Consider the following 25,299-nt stretch of genomic DNA (forward strand, 5'->3'; position numbering starts at 1 on the left):
ATACAAAAAACAAAGTGTTGGTTTAGAGGACGGACAGAATGGGGGAAGGCAGGAGACATAGGTTCAGTTATGGAATGAGTAAGTCGTGGGAATAAATGGCACAGCATACGGAATACAGTCAACGACGAAGCGATAGTGTTGTATGGTGACAGACGGCAGCTACACTCGTTGTGAGCACAGTGTAATATATAGACTTGTTCAATCACTATGTTGTATACCTGAAACTAATATAACATGGTGGGACAACAGTACTCAAAACATTTTAAAATAGTAAGAAATAAACAAAAATACGTGTTCATCTCAAAGTATTCCAGAAAAATAGAAGAGAAAGGAAAATATCTAAATTTACTCCATGAGGCCAGCATTACCTGATACCAAAACCACACAAAACACTACAAAAAGAAAGAGAAAGAAAGAAAGAGAGAGAGAGAGAGAAAAGAAAACCACAGGCCAATGTTTTTGATGAATCAAGATGTAAAAGCTTTCAACAAAATATTAGCAAATCAAATTCCACAGTACATTTTAAAACATCACTACAATCAAATGGGATTTACTTCAGGAATGCACGAGTGCTTCAATATTTGAAAATCCAACAACGTACTACACCACATTAACAAGGGTAAAAGCTGTATGATCATCTCAAGAGATATAGAAAAAAATTTTGACAAAATACAATATGCATTCATAATAAAAACTCTCAGCAGAGTGGGGTCAGACAGAACATACCCGAACGTAATTAAAGTCATATATGAAAACACACAGCTAACATCATACGCAATGGTGATGAAAACTTTCCATCTAGGATCAGGAAGAAGACAAGGATGTCCACTTTCACCACTTTCATTCAACATAAAACTAGAAGTCCTAGCCAATCAGACAAGAAAAAAAAGTACAAAATGCATCCAAAATGCTAGAGAAGAAGTAAAACTGTCACTATTTGCAGAAAACATGATACTACACATAGAAAACCCTAAAGACTCGACCAAAAAATCATTAGATCTGATCAATGAATTCAGTAATGTTGCAGGAAACTATGTGCCGATAATTACTTTAAATGTAAATGTACTAAACACTCTAACCAAAGACACAGGGTGTCAGGATGCATTAAAAAAAGAGAGAGAGAGAGAGAGAGAGAGAGAGACCGACCCATCTATATGCTGCCTACAAGGGACTCATTTCAGACCTAAAGACACCAGCAGATGGGAAGTGAGGGATGGAGAACCATGTGTCTTGCTAATGGACGTCAAAAGAAAGTCAGACCAGCAATACTTATATCAGAGAAACTAGACTTTTTTGTTCTTGTGTTTCTGTCCTGCGTTGGTCTCAGGGTGATACTGGCCTCATGGAATGACTCTGAATGTGTTCCTTCTCTGCCATGATTTGTAAGATTTTGATACAGATTGATGTTATTTTTTTATGTCTGGCAGAATTCACCAATGAAATCACGTGGTCTTGTATTTTCCGTGCTAGGAGATTTCCGGATCCTAATTCATCTTTCATTCTTCTTATTGGTCTAAGAAGATTTCCTATTTCTTGGATTCACAATTCATGATTCGATCATGGGTAACCTGCCCATTTTCTAAGTTATCTGACTTGTTAGTATACAAGTATTGTTTATAGTAATTTGTTACCGCACTATGTATTTCTGTTGTACTATTTTTCTCCTACATTTCTCATTTTGACTTTCAGTCTTCTTTTTCTTAGTTAATGTAGGTAAAACACTGCCATTTTTGTTTACTTTTTTGGAAAAACTGGTCATTACTTTCAATGTTTTATTACTGTTTATTTTGGTCACTATTTCTAATTTTTCTTTCTTCTTTCGTCTACTAATTCCAGCTAAGTTTCTTCTTTTTCTAGTTCCTTGGGCATCATGTTGTTTTTTAATTTTTTTTTCTTCATACAACCATTTATAGCATAAGTTGCATTCTAACATCTAGTTTTGCTGTATCCCACAGGTTTTAGAATATTGTTTTCTTTTTTTTTTTTTTTTTTCTTTGAGACATACTTTGATTTGCTGTTTGATTTCTTATTTGGCCTACTGCTTATACAATAGTATGTTGTTTAATATTTATATATTAAATATTTAATATTTACATTGTAGATTTTCCAGCTCTTTATTATTGTTGATCTTTATTTTTGTCTCACTGTGGTTGGAAGACATATTTGGTATAACTTCAGTCTTCTTAAATTTATAATATTTGTTATGTCTCTTTTTATGTGATTTTAATCAAGGGATTCTTCTGCGTATACTTAAAAAAACGTGTATTCTATTTTTTTGGATGGAATGTTTTTTACATATCTTTTAGAACTGTGTATTCTGAAGTATGTTTTAAGTAAAAAATGTTCTTGTTGAAAAAAAAAAACCAGTAACTTGAACTGAGGGTGCTCATTTAACAGAAAGCTTATGAGAGGTGGGATGGGCACAGGGCAGGTGCAAGTTAAGAGCACACTCATCATGAGGAGCACTGAGCAACGATGTACAGAACTGCTCAGTCACTACAGTGCATCCTCGAAACCAGTGTAACCGTACGTTAACTACACTGGAATTAAAATAAAAAACATAATATAAAAAGAAAAAGAATGGATAAAGAAGACACACACACACAATGGAATTATTACTCAGCCATAACAAAGAATGAAATCTTGCCATTTGTGACAACATGGATGAACCTAGAGGGTATTCTGCTAAATGAAACAAATCAGGCAGAGGAAAACAAATTCCGTATGATTCCACTTACATGTGAACTCTAAAAGACAAACACACAAACCAAAAACAGAAACAGACTCGTGACTATGGAGAACAAAGTGATGAGTGCCAGATGCGAGGGGGTAGGAGAGGAGGGTGGGAGAAGCAGGTGGAGAGGATTAAGAGGGACAGACTTCCAGCTATAAAATAGGGTCGTCGCGGGGATGTGACGTCCAGCACCAGGAACACAGTCGGTAATGTTCTAGTAATGTCGCATGGCTGCAGGTGGAAATGAGAGACGGTACTGAGACTTACTGTGCTGAGCAGGTTATAACGCACGTAAGGGTCACACTACGATGCTGTGTGTCTGAAACTAGTGTAATATGTAAGTCAACTACGTTCAATAACAAAATAAGTAAATAGAAAAGGAAAAGGAAGCCTGGACCCAAAAAAAACCCAAAAAACAAAGACCACAGAGCTAAGCAGTCTGGAAACACAGCTCTGGTTGGCGTCCTGGAGGAGGAGACGTTGCTAAGACTGAATGAGGTGCCCCTGGGACGGCTGCAGGGACAGGAACCCAGAGGGCGACCACGCCGTCCCGGTTGGGCACAGGACAGTCCAGTGGGGGGGGAGCCAATGGATTCAAGAAAAACCCACCAACCAACCAGAAAAAAAAAAAAGAAAAGAAAAGAGAAAAGAAAAAAGAGACAGCACTTAGATAAAATCAAAATAACGGAGTGTTTCTAGAAGAAGTAAGTGGCCAACAGTGTCCAATCCTCAGCTTGTGGTCCCGGACGGGCAAGTCCAACAGGATTTCCAGAGAGTGCCACACCTCCTCTCAAGTCATGTTTGTCCCTGCTGTCCCGCCGGTGACACACACAATGACCAGAAAACAGGCGGCCCTCAGATGCTCTCACACAGAAACATTCTGCCTGACGACAAGCTTCTGTCATGGCCACGAACGTCTACACCGCTGACCCCCAGCCAGCTCCAAGTGCACGGCTACTGTCCTCCTGTTTCCTTTTCTTAATGAATACATTACATTGCAGGTTTTCTGTGTTTTAAAGGGAGCTTCTCTCTCTGTCGCCCCCCACCACCACCCCGCCCAGCACACCTGAGCTTTCCAGCGCTTGTGCTCTCTGTCGAGCTGACTGATGAGAACCTGGGCAGCCTGGATCGTCTCCTGCGCTCTGCTCACTTCAGCTTCCAGTTTGGCAGCTTCGGACGTCCTGCTCTGGAACCTGTGACAACAGTAGCATCAGTTAAAGGCAAAGGGACGTGAGAGGGATTTGATTGAATGATCCTTCAGAAAGTGAGCTTTTATCTAAGAATGTAGTTAACGGTAATACTGATAGTAATCGTGTTCAAGATTATCGCCCACGGAGCAGACACACCAGTGCGCAGATCTGCGCACAAACTCCTCCACGTGACGTTCAGGGCCTGGGAAGTCAGACCCCATCGGCTGCTTCAGTTTTCCATCATTCAAACCTCACGTGTCAGCCTCAGAAGGACAAACACTCTATCCTCTACCTGCTTCTTCAGGATGTGCCACGTGCCTGGTACCCTTCTAGCCCCTTTCTTACCCCTTCCTTGCCTGCATTCTAACTCCTTCAAATATCTACCTATCAAAAATATAAACAAAAGTTTAAAACTCATTTCAAATATCCAACCCAATACATATATTTTTTCCCCATGTGCCCATTTGCCCAGGTTTATAACAGCCCTTTCAAATTATTTTCCTTAAAAAATGCTTATACAAGGTTGTTGTTTTATGAAATGAAACAGTAACATTCTAGCTGACTACCTAGTCCTTCAACGAAAATGCCCAGGATTATGCGAAGCATGAAAAACAAAACAATGAGCAGCAACGAAAAAGCATATCATGTAATCCTCAGAACAGCACTGTCCGAACAGGTGCCATCACGGGGCCCCCCGGAAGCAGCAGGGGTGTGTAGTGCACAGAAGGGCGCATCGGACGCCACACTCCATGGACTTGCAGTGCGTGCCTTGTGGCCTCTCCGAGTGCCCAGCACCTTCTTCACTACACAAAGGAGCCAGACTTGGTTTTCCAGGATGGTGGCCGCCAGCCCCATGTGGCTACTTAAATCTAAATTAACTAAGAGTAAACAAAATCTGAAATTCAATTCCTCTTCCGTCCTACTGCCCACACCTCAAGGGCCAGTGGCTACCGAACTGGAGAGCGCAGTCTAGAGAGCCTTCCACCCTGTCACCAGGCTCCACGCACGGCTCTGCTCAAGACCTGGAAGCAGAGACCACACTTACCCAGCTCAGCAGCTCACGCTACGCACAAGGTTCTGCCGAAGGCACTCGCTGAGTTAAGCTAACTTGCATGTTTCTGTATAAGTTGCACTAAAATGACAAATGTCTCAATTCTGTCAAGTTAGAATTATAAAATTGATAGAACATACTTATTTTTCAACTATTTCTTTCTTCGGGCCTATACAAGAAAATAAGATTATCAGTCACAACCTAGGGTCAATTAAACCTTAATTAAGGATCAAGTAAATGGCTGTTAACTGGCATTGATTCATTCTCGATAGTGACTCTAAACTGGAAAATGCCATTCCATTTTACTTAAAATTCAAATTCTGAAGGTTTTTTAAAAATCATTCTCCCACAATACTGACAGGATGGTGCCGTGATTCACAACAGGGACTTTAGGGAGTGAGAAAGTCTAAGATCCACTGCCGGCTTTGTCAGTGACTGTGCAAGCCGGGCGCACACACCTTGCCCACGCGCAGAACGCAAGCGTATCCCCTCCTCAGGTTTATGTGAGGTACTAACGATGACACACACGTGAAGTGTCCAGGACAACAGCCAACACACGTGCTGTCACCTGCGAATGACCCAGTAAATACTGGACACCTGGCTGAAGAGTAAGCTCGGGCTCTCAGCATACGACACTGCAAGGAAGAAGTACGTTCCTCGTGCTTCTCTAATTACACCCAGAAAAAAATGATGAAGTTTCTTTCCTTATCTATAACATCAAAAAAATTCAGAAATACTGAAAACACTGTATGTATGGGTCTGAGATTTCTTTTCTGGTTTTTTCTTTTCTCTACAAGTAAATATATATAAGCATAAACAAGATGATTATTTCCTATGTGGAGAAAAAAAATAATAGTTTTCAGTCTGAAGACTCTCTTTCTTGGTACAGTAATTGATATTTCTTCCATAAAAAAGGAAGGAAAATGGAACACATCACTTGAAAAAATGTTTGTATTTAGAAAAGTTTGAGTCTTACAAAACTAAAAGCAAGCGATAACATGACATCGTATATAATCACATCTTCTCCCACTTCCCAATCTTTCAGTGCGATCTTCCATGAGGGAACATGTTTCTAAACACTCAGAAGAACAAAGTTAAAAGGACAGAACAGTCTCTAACGAGACCCTGCGCGTCAGGCAGGTTGCAGGTCACGGAGGCAGTCTGGAGAGCACGGCAATGTGGACGCCAGCGTAAGGACTGTGCACGTGACCCCCCTTGCATCCCAGCCCTCCGCCCCGGGCCCCAGGGCTCAGGAGCAGACACAGGGACAGCTCCACGACGCGGACTGCAAATAACGCTTGTTCCTACTCAAGTCACTGTTGAAAAAAGGAAAACCTTCAGTATTATTTCAAATGCTTCCCTATTTGAGAGTGATAAGTCACTAAAGGAAGTGAAAATAATGATTATAAGATTTTCAAAACTAAAACATTAGTTGACGTATGTTTTCAAATATCCAAAATGCATTCTTTTTTCAAAATACATTTTAAACTGAACTTACTTCTCTTTGAGTTCTGATACTTTCTGGCCAACAGAATTTAGAAGCTCCTCTAGTTTCCTTTTTCTGTCTTCAGTTTTCTTCAAATTTCTAAAATATAAATTTATAAGTTACTCTATTTTATATATCAATAATAGCAGAAACAACCTCTTCTATCCCTTCTAAAGCCCTACCAAAATGAAACCAAGGGAACAAAAAAAGAAAAAAAAAAGGTATTCATGTGCAAAGATAAAGAGAATGAAAGAGAAAAGGACCTCCATGGAGAAGCTTTAAAGGTGGGGGCGCCTGGGTGGCTCAGTGGGTTAAAGCCTCTGCCTTAGGCTCAGGTCATGATCTCAAGATCCTGGGATCGAGCCCCGGGTTGGGCTCTCTACTCAGTGGGGAGCCTGCTTCCCCCTCTCTCTCTGCCTGCCTCTCTGCCTCCTGTGGTCTCTGTCAAATAAATAAAATCTTAAAAAAAATTTTTTTTGAAAGGTGGTTAAGTGACATAATGGAATACAAAAACCAAAAGTTGAGGGGCTGCAGGAAGAAAAGCCAAAGAAGAATGCCAAATGCTGGGGAACGGGGACAGCAGAGCCTCTGAGGGTGACAGAGCTGAATACAGAGCATCTTCCAATAGCTGGTATCATCAACCTGTCAACCTCAGACCCCCTCCCACATGAGAAGGGACCATCTTAACTCATCCCTGACAGTCGGGCTTAGAACCCTCACCCATCGGCCCACACCCCAGGCAGAGAGTAGGAAGACTCTTCCAGAGAAGGAGACTAGGCTCGGCCCCTCCCTGCAAAAATGCCACACAGCAGCTGAGACGGAAACGACCCATCCCCAGTGCTGTGCATGCGCTTCGCACAGTCACCTAAAGGACTCATCAGAACAGAGTGCAAGGCCTTGCACCCAGCACCCCCAGGCCTCTGACTCAGCATGGACAGAGCTCAAAGGGGGCGATCTTCCCAACTTCCCAGGGGACGCCAATGCCGCCAGCCTGGGGGGTCTCACTTGGAGAACTACTGTAATAGAGTAAGGCCTTCGAAACAGTGAGATTAAACTACTGCTTGCCTAGTGTCGTATCCCCAGCCCGGTCACTGGTCAGACACAGCAGCAACACCCGTAACTTCAGACGGGCAAGACGTCACAACGTTTTTCGACCTACATACCCTTTCTCCTGTGGAGGATGTGTTCCAGAAAAATGAAGGACTAACCTAAGAAAGAGTAGGACCCGAAACAAAAGAACACGATCAGAAACGGGAGGAAGGGAAAGTCACGGGAATCTTGGTGAAGAGAAGCGTCAAGACAGCAGCTGTGAGTCGCAGGCCTGGGGGACAGGCCCACACAGAGCAGGACAGGAGGCTCCAGGGGGGGAACAGTAAGGAAGAACACATACCACTCAGAGGTTCTGAATGTGGGTGAGCGTCCGTTTTAAGGCTGTGGATAAATATGTGATACGTCCACACAAATCATAGTCAACTTTAACAAGGAAGAAATTAAGAAAAACAAAAAGATGTGCAAGAAAGGAAACATACAGTGGGAAAAAGCCAGTCTCTTCAATAAATGGTGCTGGGAAAACTGGGCAGCTATATGTAGAAGAATGAAACTCGACCATTCTCTTACACCATACACAAAGATAAACTCAAAATGGATAAAAGACCTCAACGTGAGACAGGAATCCATCAGAATCCTAGAGGAGAACATAGGCAGTAATCTCTTCGATATCAGCCACAGCAACTTCTTTCAAGATATGTCTCCAAAAGGCAAAGGAAACAAAAGCCAAAATAAACTTTTGGGACTTCATCAAAATGGCACCTTTGAGCCAAAAAGTATTATAAATTCCCCAAGTTCATGTAGCCGAGGAGATGTGTTTACATTCAAGTGTGTCTCCAAATAGTTTACTCTTTCCATGGAACCATTGCCTCTCTCAAGATCATTTGTTAAAAAGAAATTAAGCGGGGATGCCTGGGTGGTTCAGTGGGTTTAGCCACTGCCTTCGGATCAGGTCATGATCCCAGGGTCCTGGGATTGAGTCTGGCATCGGGCTCCTTGCTCAGTGGGGAGCCTGCTTCTCTCTCTGCCTCTGCCTGCTGCTCTGCCTGTGTTCTCCTGCACTCGCTCGCTTGCTCTCTCTCTCTGACAAATAAATAAATAAAATTAAAAAAAAAAAAGAAATTGACCAACCAAAAAAGGTTTGAACACTGTGGGTTTTCAGCTAAAATTACAATGCCTGCACTCAAAATACACAAAATTATGTGCTGAGCTTCTTTTTATAACAAAGAATATTGTATTCCTAGTGTATTTGCATTGTCTATTTTTCACTTATGATTTGGTTTAATTCTGTAAGCATTTACCAAGAGCATGTTTTATATAGGACCCATTGCTTATCATTATGGGCTCTCCACAGCTACGTAAAATTCAAATTATGATCTTGTGCAAAAAGATGATAGGAAATGGAAATTTATAAAGTTTCTACTACCTATCAAATATTGTGTTAAGAACTTTTACACATTTGCCTCACTTGATCCCCATTTTGTAGATGTTTGGACTGAGGCTTATAAAATCACAATGAGGGTGCCTGGGTGGCTCAGTGGGTTAAGCTGCTGCCTTCGGCTCAGGTCATGATCTCGGGGTCCTGGGATCGAGTCCCGCATCGGGCTCTCTGCTCAGCGGGGAGCCTGCTTCCCTCTCTCTCTGTGCCTGCTTATAAATAAATAAAAATCTTTAAAAAAAAAAATAAAATCACAATGATGGTTCCATGACATCAGGAATAAAAATTGTTGACCTGAAGTTATGGCCAGATCTTTCAGCTCCCCAAACCTATTTTGCTTCCGTTAGTTCATGCATGTGGGTGGCTCTTGTGCAAGGTATGAAAAGAGATTCACAGCCACATTGGTGGTTTGGAAAAAGGAGAGAGAATTTGGCTTCTACCAGGAAACCAGTACAAACATTCTCTTCTCTCATCAAATAGGCAGTCTTTATTTTGTAAGAATGAAAACATTCTGCCAGAGATATTTCTCCTGGACACTTCCCATCTTGCAAATCGAGTCTGAAATCAAGAAAATGATCGAAACATTGGGAAAGGAGAAGAGAGAAGTACAAGCAATTTTATTTGTCAATAGTAACAATCAGTAACTATGAGCTTTAAAATTTCCCATGAATTCCCTCCATTGCATAAAAAGAGTTCTAGCCAAAAAAAAAAAAAAAAAAAAATTTTTTCCAAAGGAAAAAAAAAAAAATTTAAATATGTGTGTGTTTGTGTGTTTTTTTATATTTATATATATATATATATATATATTTATATTTTTTTTTTTTTTTTTTTTTTCAGCTCTAGCGTTGAGCTAAGCGTTGTATATTTAACTTCACTCTTTATCCCCATAGCAGCCCTGAGAATTATTATAATCCCCATTTGGTAAGTATAGATACCCACAGATATATTAAAATGTTCAAAAGGTTGCCCAAGATCACAGAATGGTGTTTCATTCCAGAACACACGAGCTTTCTCCTACATCACTTGCTAGGAAGGATTATCTCTGGGCAGAGCAGGTGGGGAGTGCAGTATGTATCCATGGACCAAGGACTGAACCCTTAGACCCAAGACTGTCATTCTACTCTCTAGGTTACTCCCTCAGTCCAACCACTGGCGTTTCTGTCCGAGTTCCAGAAATGTGGAACAAATGAATCTATAGAAATGATGATCATACATCTAACTGGTCATTATTATTCTTAAAACCTGTTTACCATGCTCTGACTTTTCTTCCTATCAATCCATTGACAAGTGTTACTGTTGAACTTGTGCTATGATTATTCTTTTCCAGATGATGGACACTAAATGCACAGCATTGACATGAACTACTCAAGGCCACACAGATATGAAGTGGTAACACTTAGATGTCTAGATTTCAAACTGTGAGTTCTTTTCCAACATTTTTCTGATGTTCAAAATTTGAAGAAGTATATTTCTTGGGTCCAGTCCTGGACAGATGGTGGGCATACTTCCTTGTTACAGTAAACAAGTCTGAGGATACAAGAATTCAATCAGAGATACTGGCATTGTGAAAGTGAGAGACTGATGGATAGATCTCCGTGTCCTCTGCAGGACGCATAGGGCAAGCCTGGCAGGTGATCTAGAAAGGTAGACCTTTATGAGTGAAGTGGGTATTAGTATAACTTCTTAAAGATGCTGAAGCCGAGGTTTAAGAGAGACATTCTCAACATCATAAAGCTAGTTGTTAACCAAAGGAGGGTGTGTTGGGGCTAGCCAGCTCTACACCCTTGGCCTGTGGTTAAGGAAGGATGTACAGTGAAGTCAATAAGCATTGAACGCTAAAGGGAAACCAGTTGTTCCCAAATCCCAGCTCGTCCCTTTCACTGCTCTGTGACCTTGGGCACTTTGCTTGACATCTCTGTGCTTTAGCTCATCATATGAAATCTGGGGATCATAATTTCACTGTCTTATAGATTTGTCCTGAGAATGAAATGGGGCAGGGCATCCCAAATGCTTCAAGCTGTCTCAGGCACAGAGTCAGGTTGAGGAGCGATAGCTACCATTGTTCAGTAGACCACAACCCCCATTGTCTTCTCTGTAAAATGAGCACTGATGTCCTATTCTGACAGCGTCATAATAAGAATTACCTGAGAAACAGTGCAAAAGAACATCGATAAAAGGCACTTCACAGTGTTTGCAATGGGTGTGGCCGCTAGAGATTTATAAATGCTACAGAAAGGGGGAGCTAGCAATCTCTCGGGAAGTATGAGCCGGGCACTGCTGGTACAGAAGACACCGAGACCAATAAGGTACAGACTCTGTTCTCCGGGGGCTCCTAGAAGAGTAAGGAGCACAGACATGGAGAGAAACAGTTCTCAAACACAGTGATGCTTCCATGGAGGCTTTAAGAGAAGACGAGATACTCTGTCTGCAAGCCTGCGGCATCCATTCTCATTATGAACTGACCTTAACTTAATAAAAGGGAAGATTCACTTTATCTTATCTAGCTTCCTCTTATCCAGTTTTATGCCAGCATGGGATGATGAAGACGGAGACCAGGTGACCTGACCTTGACCTGGGCTTGCTGTGTCACCTGGGGATGTCGCTTCACTTACTTACATTTCAGACCCCTGCAGGGGTAGCTGGGACCAGCTGTGTCTGAGCACACACTGGCTGGACCCACCGCTGACCTTGCAAGCACTCAGCGGGAAAGGGACACCCTGTGAGGAGCTGACCACACAAGGATCATGGAGAGGTTCAGGCAGATATCACTGGACGCTGGAGAACATATGTCAGAGGGTCCGTTTCTGAAGGAGTTCACAGTCCAGAACCCAAGTCTGGGACCAAATGATTCCAGGTTTCTAGAAAGACGGTTCTAGGAAATTTTCCACTAGGGATGAACTTGAACATTGAGCATCTGATTTAAAGATAACAGTAATTTCCCTTTTCTTCAAGAATGAATGCATTTTACCTGCCATGGGTTTTGCCACTTTCAAAGTGGATTATAATTATTTGTGGGCATGTTTTATTCCCTTAGTAGCCTGACAATTCTTTGAGGGCGTGTTACATCTCACTTTTGATTGTTGTTCCAGCACCGGAGTAAGCTGATGCATGTTCATCGGATGTGCTTATTATATGTTTATGAATGAATGAATGAATGAATGAATGGGTGCACAGGTGAAGTAATGCACAGGGCAGTGATTCATGAGTGTGGACAACCTCCTGCAGGTGCATCGACAGCAGTGGTAATGAACCGTAGTCACATCTGATGGTTAAAACATGAATGAATGTCCCAGGATGTCATCCCAGTGCTGGTCCCCAAACTAGGTGGGACGGGATGGCCTCCAGGCCCAGCTTCTTGAGGAAGGAGAAGCTCCCGGCCTCACCTCACCTTCCTCAACCTGCCCTGGGTTGCTGGTACAGGTTTTCATCCAGATTTCGGTCCCTGAAAACAAAGGTGCCTTCTTTGTCATCACTGTGGGTCATCTGTGTCTCTCTACGTGAGTCCAGGAGAGAGAAGGAGACACCAGGCAGGAGGCAGGCAGCAAGCTTGCCTGAATCGTATGGGGAGAAGCAGGGTTGCAGGCGGGAAGTGAGGACGATGCTAAGAGCTGAGACCCTGCTGCCTGTGGAGGCGGGAGTTGGTCCTGGGGGTGCATCAGGAGGGACTCTGTGCCCTCTGGTCTCCGGGGGAGGATTGGGTGGGGTTGGTGGGTTTTCCCAGCTGGTAGTGGAGGTGGAGAGGGAGGTCTTGGCTCCACCCCTGCAAGGTCCCCTCGGGCTGCTCTTCCCTCACATGGATTTTGGAGAACCTCCTGCAGCATTGTGTTCTATACACCTTGTCTTCTCACTGGCTCTGGCACCTGCTCTGTCCCCTCCTCCCACTGCTCAAGGTTGGGGAGGTAACAGCTCAACCTAAGGCAGTTCTCAAGGCCCTTACACATCACCCACACCTTTGTGATGAGCCCTTTTGTGGCTCTGAATCTCTGAGTTCTCCTCTTTGAGGTATGGGTACCATTGGAGCCTTAACTAATGCAGACAGATGGAAAGACCTAATGGCCCCTGTTCTTTGTAAGTTCAGAGCCATTTTCTCTCCTCTGTGATCCTGACATGATAGTCACTCTGCCTGAAGCCCTGATTTCCTCATCTCCAAAGTGGAATGAATAGCCTGGGTTGTCACAGGCATGGACGAGCTGATGCCCGTAGGACACTTGGCAAAGGGTCTGGGAGATAGACACCTTGGATATATTTAAACTTTAAAAAGGTACGCTCTTGAAGTGCCTCTTTTCACTCTAGAAATAAATGACAATATACATCATTTTATGCCTTGAGTGGGGTTTTATAGCAAAATAGTAAAAGTCAAAGATGAGGAAAGACTTTTTTATTTTGTATTTTCTTAAAACAATCAATTTAAGAATCACTCGATGGGAATGATATGAGCATCGCAAACAGTGCTCGCCCTCTCCACCACCTCTACCCACATGGATTCTGGAAGCAACAGAAGACTAGCTCTGTTCAAAGATTTCTCTGAACTCTACCATTTGGGCAGGTTTTATGGGAGATTATATAGCTCTGTAAAGAACTTGATCAAACATGACCACAAGTCTGCAGATAACATCATTGTCCGTTCACTCAGTTGAGTTATCTGAAAAAAATATGGGATTTAATTAGTCTATTCTCTGTTCTTTATAATGTGAGCAAAGAAAGATGTGTGCCAGCTGACGCAGAATAAAGGGGCTCTGCTCTCCTTCCCATCCTGAGGAAGGCCAATGGGTTCCAAGTTGTTGGGACAGTGATGGCTGAGACAAAGAAGAAAAAGGAAGTATGTTTTCAAAAACATGAACTATCTTCTTGCCTTAAAGGAGCATAGCCCAGAATCAGGCATGGGTGTCTCTGAAAAGCAAGGCTGCCTTGTAAGGCTTCTCCAAAATTATTCTGAAACCAAAGAGATTAGTGGTTTTGAAAATGTGAGTCCCAGGAGGTGTCTGGGCAACCAAAAAGTATGAAGTATGTTCTTCTGAAAGGAAGCTATTTATAGAAAGAAGAATTTTGATGGCCAGGTCTCTTTTTTGCCTGAGTTTGGGAGGTTAAGCTTAGGGACTGTACTGGGTGACACAGGTCTTGGCTCCCGAGCACAGACCCAGCAATGCTGTAGAGCCCTAGTCAGTTTTCATGAAAATGAATGAAAATTCTTTGTTTTTGAAACTTTGTTCTGAATAAGAGTCAGAATGGTTAATTTTTCACGTGCTGAAATTACTGCTTGGGAAGCTTACTGCCAGTGTTGTCCCATGGGGGTAGGACCCGGATATTTCGAGGGAATACTGAAATGCAACGCTCTGATGAGTCATCTTCTTAGAGTCTTTCGTCAACAACCATTCTGGTATTTTTCTGACTGATGTAAAATCCTTGTTCTTGCCCAGAAAATAAGACAAGGGCAATTGGCAATGGGTGGCAGGAGCAACTGGGGGAGATTAGCAGCAGTGGCTTTCTAGGTGTAGACATCACTACTGCCTAAAGAAGCCATGGCCACTTTTTCTGTGCCTTGTCCCTTCATCTGGTCTGACGTTCAAAGTAGGACAAGCTCTCAGAGCCCTGGTTCTCCTCCCGGTGTGCACATAGCCAGGGTCCACCACAGGGGCACTGGGGTTTTCCGGATGAGCATCTGCTCTGTCTTCTGATGGCACACGCTGACATTAGTCCAGAAAAGAAGCTTTCTGTGCATCAGGAGCAGGGCAGGAATTACATTTTTGTTATAGATCTGACCTGCACGATCTTCCACATGACTTCCTAGCATTTGGTTTTCCCCTGTTTGTGGAAGCTAAAGACTTTATGCCTCTCATGTTGACCCAGCTGATGGTCAGGCACTTCCTCTGAACAACAAAAAAGCCATTCATCCCGGAATGGCCCTCTCTGAGAGCAATACCCCAGTGTTCTTGGGGCAGGCTTGCAGGCTGTGGAGTCCCACCTGAGGGCATGGGAGAACACTGTTTGTGCCAAAGCTTGGTGCTTTTCCATGCTCCTCATCCTGCTTTCCTAACAGAACTTCTGCCTCTACTTTGCAGTTCCTTCCCAGACAGCGATGGGGAAAAATGCATCCTAAGGAAGGTGAATGGCCATAAGGCACCTGGCCATGACATTGTCGGAGAACTGACTGATTTCAGAAGCTGTGGGGGCCCCCTGGGCAATGAAGCACAGCATGCAACAAAGGGTATGATTCCAGGGTCATCTATAAACAGTAGCCTCCTCTTACAGGAAACGTCCCAGGAACAGATTGCATTCCTTTCTTTTCCTTTCTTTTCTTTTCCTTTAAGATTTTATTTATTTATTTGACAGACGGAGATCACAAGCAGGCAGAGAGGCAGGCAGAGAGAGAGGGGGAAGCAGGCTCCCTGCTGAGCAGAAGCCCGACACGGGGCTCGATCCCAGGACCCTGAGATCATGACCTGAGCCCAAGGCAGAGGCTTAACCAACTGGGCCACCCAGGCACCCCCAGATTCCATTTCTTAAAGCACCACTTAGAACTCCTTGAGCATAAGAGGGAGCAGTTGTCAAAGAGCCCGGCAGTCACAGAGCAGCTTGGGAACTCATCCCTCCATGTGGCTGAAGTCACAGTGGGGGAGAGATTCAAGCCAGACTGAGGCAGATTCTTAGAGTGGGATCACCAGAAACCCAGAAGCCTTATCAGGGACTGAAGTGTGTCCCCAGAATTCATAGGGTGAAGCCCTAACCTCCAATGACTGTATTTGGAGAAGGGGCCTTGACGGGGATAATGGGTTAAATGGCATCACAGTGGAGGTGCCTAATCTCATGGGACTGGTTTCCTTATAAGAGGAGACTCCAGAGCTTTATCTCTCTCTCTCTCTACACACACACACACACACACACACACACACACACACACACACAGAAGAGGTCATAATATGAGGACAGAGTGAGAATGTGAACATCTGCGACTGAACAAGAAAGATCTCACCAGAAACCAGCCCTACCGGCACCCCATCTTGACTTCCAGTCTTTCGAATGTGAAAAAATAGGTTTCCGTTTCTCTGGGTGTTCAGTCTATGATGTTTCATTCCAGCCACCCACGTTGCTTCCCAGAGGAGAAATGGGCGTTAATTTAGCACTGGGCTCTATCACATTTGAGAGTATTGAGGTAAATCGCATTGAGGTAAATCGGTGAAAGGAGCCTAAAACTGTTGTTTGTAGTAAAGTAAGTGCAATGTCTGAAAACAGGAGCATGCAGAGAAGTGAAAAGCAGCTTTCTCGATGGTGACTGGTAAGAAAGAAGGAGGGAGCTCATCAGACACCATCTCCCAACCGAGTCTCCGTTGGCGAGTAGAGGAGCATTGCTGAGTCACAGTCAGAGTGACCAGGTTCTGAGAGCCATGGTCCTCAAACAGTCTCACTCAGGCTCCACAGCTCAGTGGGGCTGGGTGGTTGTCACCCCAACTATACACAATAAGATGGAAACTTGTGTAAAGAGCTTTCCTCAAGCTCACCATGTGAGCAAATCGGGAGCCTGGTTCAACGGGAGCACCTGCTTCGATGACTTGAGGGAACGGCCAGAGACTATAATTCTGACCCAATCTGCAGCCAGCGGCTAGTGAAAGCCTAAAAGAATCCAACTACTTTTGTGTCCTTTCTTTCAATTTTCAGATACGACCTATTTTATACATCAGTAAAATAAAGGTCAAAGAAATAAATAAGGTCCAATGTCCCAAGATCATGCTGGCCATTGAGTCTTGCCATTGGGATTTAAATGTTGTGTTGACTTCCTTCAAAAGTCTTCCCCTTTCTACTGCATCTCTTAGCTAAATGTTTTATGAGAATTGTCCAAAATGCTGGAAACACTTGCTATACAAGTAAGAAGTTAAAAAAAAAAAAAAGAGGTTTATTTTTGAGGAGAAAATCATGAGCAATTGATTGATGAGCTTTGATACCTGAGACAAGTAGCAAAGGACAGAAACCAACAATGACGGAAATGGGGACCACTGAGTATTCATCAATGCTTTATTTCACAAATTTAAGAGAATGATACGGAAATTCTCTTCTCCAGAGTCTTATTAACTCACAGGTAATCCCTTTTGTTAACTGACTATATTTTAGAACAAATTCATATCAAATAAACTCTTCTTGAGATGCCACAAGATATGAGTAACATATTTCTTAACCAAGCCCTGTTTATTTTGCCCAGAACTGTGATTCTCACCACCAGGAAGACCCTAATCACACAGGAACGGAAAAGTTCTCCCCATATTCAAAGGGAAAACAAATCCCTTTCACCTTTACTGATAGTACACAATAATACACAATCTAATTGGAGTATTTTACATCTTTTCTATTAAGGAAATCTGTATTTAAAGCTGGGCTTTTAGGGGTGCCTGGGTGGCTCAGTTGGTTGAGCCTCTGCTTTTGGCTCAGGTCATGATCTCAGGGTCCCAGGATGGAGCCTCATGTTCAGCTCCCCACTCAGTGGTGAGTCTGCCTCTCCTTCTCCATCTGCTTCTCACCAACTCATGCTCTCTCTTGCTTTCTCACGCTCTCACTCACAAATAAATAAATAAATGAATGAATAAAATCTTTAAAAAAAAATAAAGCTGAACTTTTAGCTCCTCCATGGATGAGCCAACTTTTTATTTAAATATTCAAACCTAGTTCTCTGTAAACATAATCCATATTACTTTGGGTCCTGGAAAACAACCCCTAATTTTGTAAAGTTCACTAGTATTTGACCTACTACTAAGAGCCAGAAATGCTCGTGGGCTCAGTTTTTTGGGTAAAGATATAGAAAGTGTCTGTTTAAATAATAACAAAGGCTTGCTGATTTGGGGAGGAACATAGAATATGCCACTTAGCACTTCGGGAATTAGTTGTTCCCCAGCCACGTAGCAATCTGCACATGCTAGTTGGCTCTCGCTCTGTGCTTGACAACTCTTTAGAGAATCAAAAATGAGAGATAATGAAAGAAAATCTATCACAATGGTCACAAAACAACTTAACTCAGTTACAATCTGGCACGTGGTTCAGCGCATTTTTGTTGATGATGCAATTTCCTAAAATAAGAGAGAGAGCCCAAATGTATAGAGCTGGGAGAATTTAAAATGATCTGTGGCTCCCACTCCTTGCTTTCTAGCCTCTGTTGTTAGTCCCGTGCCATAATGCAAAGATGCATTGTAGCCGTTGTCCGTTGCTTGGAAGCAGGGGCTGGCAAAACGATTTCTATGAAGTGAAGGTAGTCAATAGTTTTCATTTTGCAAGTCACGAAGACTTTGTTGAAAACAGCCACATTCAATACTCAAACCAGTGGCCAGGGTTGCAGTCCTGTAAAGCTCCAGTCAGAAAACAGGCGCTGGGATGGCCTTGGTCTGCAGTCTGCAGGGTGCTGAGCTGGGACCTCAAAGATAAAGCCTGTTTTCTGCTTTACTTCCCAGTGTGCCCAAGCTCCAAGCAACGGCCTTTCCCTGAAGGATGCACACCCTTGCTCCCTTCTCCCACATTATTCTACCTACTGTGCCCCTTGAGAACACCAGTCACTGTCAGGAATGGCACCGCTCTCAAGCTACGCCTCTACTGATTTGTGCAAGTCTCCTTCAAAGTCAAAGTCTGGGTGGAGGGGGTGTGGTTGCCTCAAATTGCTCAGCCCAGACCTTATTTCCATAGGCTGCCCTTTAAACTGTCTTTGTTTGGCTTCAGAGGAAGCATTTAGGGGGAAAAAAAAAGTGGCAAGTGATGGTTTGTGAAAATCAGTGGACAGCCTTGAGAATTCCCTGACATCAAAAATGGGATTTTGCAGAAACAAAGAAGGCATGTTTGCTTTAACCAGTAAGTGTCTTTCCCTGAAGCGTTCATCGACTGCTTTCCCTTGAATGCCTCATGACTTGCCTTCCTTGTGCAAAACTGTTCCCCAAAGGTCCCCAGTAGGGATCATGGAAGCGGCCCACTTGCATCGTGTGCTCAGATGCAAACAGCAGCCCTTCGATGGAAGGAAAGTCCAGCTCACTCTCACCCAAACATCACCCAAGCATGAAACCTCTCCTTGCAGCTAATTTGAACAAATGTAGACACACCGGTTCTGTTATGGAAGGCCGGCGGGAAGCCCCGTGGTAGATCACTCCCCGACAACGATGTACCAAAGAGCAACAATTTCTGTTTTCTCAAGGTCATTGGTGGACTCTTCCAGCTGTTGTCAGAAGCTCCGAAAACGTCATCTCCGCCGGTCAGGATCAAGTCTGGTGGTGGTGCAGTCACTGCCTGGAGGAGGGGACCTCACCCGACACTACACAACCCTGGGTCTGGACGACAACAAGTCCTCACATGTGTGTGATGTGGGTTCCTGCACTTACCTGGTTTCTGTGTGATTCAGGGCTGCCTGGAAGGCCACAGGAGCTTAGAGGCCTTGTGTCCCTGGTGGCAAAGCTTACCCTTCACACTCTGAACCTTGCCGTCTTGGTAAAACCAACCCATATTCTACAGAAACTATATGGCGAAGGACAAAGAAATGCCTTGTGAAGTAGATTTGCAGCCCCTCTCCTGGTATTTCTAGGAGAATAAGGGTGGTGTGTGATGAACAAGGGACTTTAAATTCAATGTTGAATCTCATAATTCCTTGAATGTGCCCAGAGCAGATTTGAGCACACTGTAACCCTGAATTAAACTTTCTCAGCACAAAGTACTGTACCTTCTTTGCAGTTACGCCAATCCATGCCTTGGACAGGTGATGATAAGGTGCAGGCAGAGACGTGTTATCTTATAAAGAGAGAGCGATTTTCCAAATCACACACAGACCAAAATGTTCATGAGCCGATTTTGTTATAAAGTTCCCCTCAAAGTGTGTATTTTTCTCAGAGCCTTGTTTTATTTGTAAATGTGAAACAACTGCTTCTTTCCATTGACAAGTTTCCACCCACTCACCTGTGTCTCTGCACGACTGTCCGAGTTACAGGATTCTTTATTCTTTGCCAACAAAAATGGAACGTGTGTCTTCACGTCCCAGCTGCAGCCTCAAACAAGATTCTAGATGGAAAGCCTGATGGACAGAACTTTGCTTTACACCACAGAAAGTGAGCACATCCACACACTCCACAAAGGCAATAATACAATGTAGAGGTTCTCTTCAAAGTCTCAGTTTTTTGTTCTGGGGTATTTATTTATTTTTTTGACTTATTTTTTTCACTGAAATACAGTTGACCCACATTGTTGTATTTGTTTTATCCCGGATGTTTTAAGGAACTCGTCTAAGAGTTCACTAGTTAACACTTACCTCAGTCTCTATCTAAAAATGCCTCTGCCCTCGATTGAAAACCCAGCCTTTTTTTTGAAGCAAGATCCAAATGGATTCCACAAGCCCACTCAGACCCGTTAATGAGACGACAGACTCTCACCTCTCCCGGAGATGATCGGGGAACAAAAATGCAACCACTCAGTAGGCTTCTTTCTTTGTCTCCTTCCTGTTTCGTTAATATTCCGTGCCTAAGACCAGACCTCCAGAAACCATAGTCAAGCAGGGGTGTAATTGTGATGAAACAGATCCTCAGTGTTTGACCTGCTTCAAAGGCCAGGCTTGGTGGAAACGGGAAGAAGGTGCCAGTAGCTCCAACCAGAGAAAGGGATTTCAGACCAGCTCTGAACACCGAATGCCTCCAGCTGCGAGACTCCTGTGTCTTTGGCTTATCTGTTTGCAGGTTTTTGTTCTCTTCCACTTTTTAATTTTAAACAACCGTTTTATAAACACTCGTGTATGGAGGGATGGGCAGCCTGGTAAATAGATGGGGAGCGAGGTCTTCATGCTTACCCTGACCCTTCCCCCACCCTCTCGTTTCCATCTGCTCTTTGCAATCTGGCTGTTCCGATGTGACGGGCTGTATGATCACACCACCTTCCTCCATAATAGGACCGCGTTTCACACACGGCCACTGCCTGGCAGGTGGCAATTAGGTCAAGTTGGAAGAGGGGGCAAGGTGAGCAACTTGCAAATAATGTGAGAAAAGGCTCTGTTGTCACCGTGTTCTAAAGAGACGTTGTGGTCTGAGACGCTGCCACCTTTGAAGCGTGCTCCACAGAGGCTGGGGAGAGATTTTAACATTATGAAGGCACGTGTTCCACAACACCACCGGGGCCAGCAGCTGATTCGTGCCTCTTAGTCGAGGAGCAGTTCTTTTCATTGCTTTTGTACGACTCCGCCTGTTGTGGCATCAGTCAGGGAACGATGTCTGCATAAATTATGCATATGTGAGTTCTCGCTCATGGGCTAGTCAGGAGGCTCCTGGAGGGATCTGGGCGCTTTTGTGGGGCCGCGGAGGGAGGAGGGGATGCGGGGTCTCTGGGCTTCCGGGAACAGGAGCGCGTGTAATGAGAACACATATGGAGGTGGGGAAGGAGCTCGGGGGAAAGTAGGAATCGCACCAGGCTAGAAGGCTGACCTGAGCTGAGACAGTTGTATTTTCGCCTTTCCTGTCCCTCCCATCTCAGCTCACATCCCCAGGTCCTCCAGGCAGCCCTTCTGTCTTGCCCACCCCTGTCCTCCCCCGCAACCCCTCCCCCTCACTGCAGTTGGACCCACCTGGGGACTGAGAATTGGACACATACTGATCTCCCTTCATAGAGCATGTGTTCACTAAGACATGTGCCCAGGGGTGCCTGGGTGGCTCAGTCTTTGGGCGTCTGCCTTTGCCTTGGGTCATGATCCCGGAGTCCTGGGATCGAGCCTCGCACGCAGCAGGCTCCCTGCTCAACGGAACCCTGCTTCTCTCTCTCCCACTCCCCCTGCTTGTGTTCTCTCTCTCTCTCTCTCTGTCAAATAAATAAATAAAATCTTTAAAAAAAATAAAAAGTAAGACACGTGCCAGTTTTGTTGAGGAAGCTTTAAGTTTTGGTGGGTGATAGGAAAAAAGCCGAAGACAGTGTAACAGATGCTGTGGTGGCTGGGGATGAATCCCCCAGTGTACATTAATTCCATGCTGACATTCTGTCTGGAGACAGAATGGGGACTTGAAATCCAGTGTGGGAGGGAGGCATTAACAAATGTGGGTAAGAATACGAGTCCATAAAAGTCACCACGCAGAGGAAGCTGAAGATGATGGCTGACCACACCTTCGGCGTCCTGGATGTCTATTAAAAATCCCGAACTGGGTGTGATAAATAAATGTTAGGAAACTATAGCAACTCCCTAGACCCGGTGGGCCGGCCCTCCTGACTGGAATAACACAGTGGAAAGGTGCAAATTATTCAGGATGAACAATCCTTCTAGAAGATGAGGGGCTACTGCAGTGTGTGTCTGGGAAAGGGTCCTTTCACAAGGAAAAATCCATGTGTTTTATACCCAGGGGAGATGGGCAGGCAGGAGGCACTGCGGCCCACCACAGGGACCGAGGTCTTCTGACTTATGAAACTCAAAGAGGCTTGGGTACTGGGTACCAAACCCACTTCTGTTCACCTCCAGTTATGGGGAATAGCAGATGTTACGACACTAGCTATGCTCCTCATGTTACAAAGGGAGAGATAGAATATACATCCACTCATTTCCCATTAACTCGTGACCAAAAAAAACAAACAAAAAAACCAAACCAAAACAAAAACAATAATTTAGAATTAAGTAGATGACAGATATGAAACAGAGAAAAGAAAGGAAGGATTACTTCACCAGGAGAAAACGGCCTCTTAAAGAACAAGTACGACGCTGACAGGATGGTTTTCGCTGCCCGGGAACCACCTCCCCCCACCCCCGGGACAGGGAGGAAAGGTGGGGAGTCCCTCGAGCATCTACAGGCACTCGAGTGTGGAGCCCCTGATTCAGGAGACGTTAGAGCAGCCTTTCCTGCTGTGGAGAAGCTGGGAAAGCGCAGACCGAAGGAAGAGTGATTCTGACTGTAAAAGCAGCCTCCCAACAATCTGATGCTTGGGTCTAGGGCCACAGGATTTATGTGAGAGCGAGAGAGAGAAAAAGAGAGCACGGCAGTGTGCTCGCACAAGCTGGGGGGAGGGGCAGAGGGAGAAGCAGACTCCCCAAGGAGCAGGGAGCCTGACACCGGACTCAATCCCAAGACCTTGAGATCATGAGCTGAGCTAAAGGCTGATGCTTAACCCACGGAGCCACTCAGGCGCCCCACGAGCCGCAGGATGATGGAGCTCCTGGAGGGAACTGCTGGGTTCACAATGTTTATCAGTAAAGCTGGTCATGCCATGTTTGAGGTCTGTGTCTGGGAGCAGTGACCATAAAGGGTCCTGGTGACTTTAAAGCTTATCGTTGTCACGGGAGCGATCACATGCCTGCCCCACTCCCACCGCCAAGTGTGTGTATCTCATTGTTTTCCCCACTTCCCAGAGTCTGGTGTCAGTTCTGTTGCTCAGCTGTGGTGATGGCCTACCTCGCTGGGATGCTCCCGTTGATCTGCTCCCCTTGTGTGACCCCGGTTCTGTTTATTCTTCACAAAACACTTACCTGGACGCCCAAGTTCTTCTACACAATGGCAGCTCAACCACTGGTGGTTTTCAGCCTGTAATATGGTGGGGTTCTATCTCCAGGAGGCAGGAAGCCATGCCGCTCGTTCGTGACCCGCATATCCTCGTGAGATGCTCAGGACGGCCTAGAATGACGGGCATGGGTGCCGACGACCCTGGCTAAGCAGGGGCAGCCCCGGTGCCCAGCACAGCATGGTTCCTGTTGACCCCCAGCCCCTGTTGGAGGCTGCAAGGGAGCCTGTGCCAAACCCTCCTCTTAGCCTCGCCATCTGCTTCGGTCCAGCATCCACACTTTGCTCTGTCCCTGCTCCTGCCTTTGTTTCTCAGCCACTTTTCTGGATGTTCTACAAATCATTTTCTGAGTCACCAGCACGAGCGCTTCCTTCCAGGACCAACCTACAGCCAGTGGGCTCCAGCTTCTTCTGTGGGGAGAAAACAGGAATTTCCTCTCATCTTCCCAGACCGCAGATGGTGGTTTCTGCTCCCATTTAGAAAACAAACATTTGGCATCCAGGACAGATATTATTTTTATTTTATAAATTGATTTTTAATAGGGTGCTCTATCATATCCACGTTTATGTACAAACAGACACATTTTTAACAGACAATTCCATGTGTCCAGGTTGGAAGAGGTTATGTAGTTTGATAGTTAAGGACACACCTTCCAGAGCTGCACTGTCAGGGTCTGGATCCTTCTCATCCGCCTGCTGGTGGTATGTTCTTAAACAAGTTAGGTGATATTTCTCAGCTTCGGTTTTATCATCTGTGAAATGGGGATGTTAATGACATCTTCTCACGTTCTTGTTATGGAATTTAAACTGACTTAGGTCACATGAAGCATGTAGAACAGTAAGTGGAACATAAGGAGCATGTGGTGTTTATCCCAAAGTACTACACCCCTCCCCCACGTGGCCGTTCAGAGAAAACAAACTTAGAAAGTAATGGGATTATAAGTACTTCGGGCAATCTTAACTGAGTATTGAGAGTGTCTCCGACTGTACTAAGCACTTTGCGGGGTTAGATTATCCAAGCTTAAATTCCGTTTCCATGACCTCTCCACTGTGCAATGTTAGGGAAATTAGGCAGCTTCTATACACAATTTTCTCCTCTACCGATGCTGTTATAATTTAAGTGAGATTATGTACAGTGAGAGGCAAAAGGCTTTTCTACACAGGGATTGTAGTGATTGTTGCTGTTGGTATAACCTTCATTGCTATTATTATTATATTTTTTAAGATTTTTTTTATTTTTTATTTGACAGAGACACAGCGAGAGAGGAAAAACAAGCAGGGGGAGTGGGAGAGGGAGAAGCAGGCTCCCTGCTGAGCAGAGAACCCAATGTGAGGCTCCATCCCAGGACCCTGGGATCATGACCTGAGCCAAAGGCAGACGCTTAATGACTGAGCCACCCAGGCACCCCTCATTGTTATTATTATTAATAGCAATTATTGTTTTGAGAGTGAGAGACGGCACTAGCCCAGAGGAACATGACCCCTCTGGACTAATGATGCAGATGTGATTACTCTCATGACCCACAGGCCATAGAGGGCACGCCCCATCAGTAGTCTCTGGATAAAACCAGAGCAAGAATCAGAGGACTTAGCCTTTCTTTTAAAACAACAACACTATTTCAGTATGTGGGTTGGTCTTAATCTTCCCAGGCCTTAGGCAGCCTCAAGTTTTATGATTACATAGTTCAAGAAATTAGGTTTAAATACAATTAGTTTGCAGTGATGATGGGGGGGAGGGAACACAGGTGAAGAAGAGCATCCTGCTGACCTTGCTCCTCCTGACAACTTAAGTTCACTTTTCCACTGAGGCAGCAGTGACTCCTCAGCCACCTCTCCTCCCAGCTCCATGGACCGAGGACCATGAAAGACGGCGTTCGAAGAGTAGCCT

General features: G+C 44.5%; 1 protein-coding gene across 1 annotated transcript in view; it reads right to left on the minus strand.

Moving 5' to 3' along the window:
• The window catches only part of LOC111153786 (dynein cytoplasmic 2 heavy chain 1), a 309,334-nt gene that overhangs the window by 179,724 nt on the left and 104,311 nt on the right, over positions 1 to 25,299 (minus strand). Inside the window, 2 exon segments of the mRNA XM_022513025.1 lie at positions 3,801 to 3,927; positions 6,474 to 6,560. Coding sequence (XP_022368733.1) covers positions 3,801 to 3,927; positions 6,474 to 6,560 — 214 coding nt within the window.

Source organism: Enhydra lutris, unplaced genomic scaffold (assembly GCF_002288905.1).
Source record: "Enhydra lutris kenyoni isolate GAN:26980312 unplaced genomic scaffold, ASM228890v2 scaffoldscaffold34, whole genome shotgun sequence".
Lineage (NCBI taxonomy): Eukaryota > Metazoa > Chordata > Mammalia > Carnivora > Mustelidae > Enhydra > Enhydra lutris.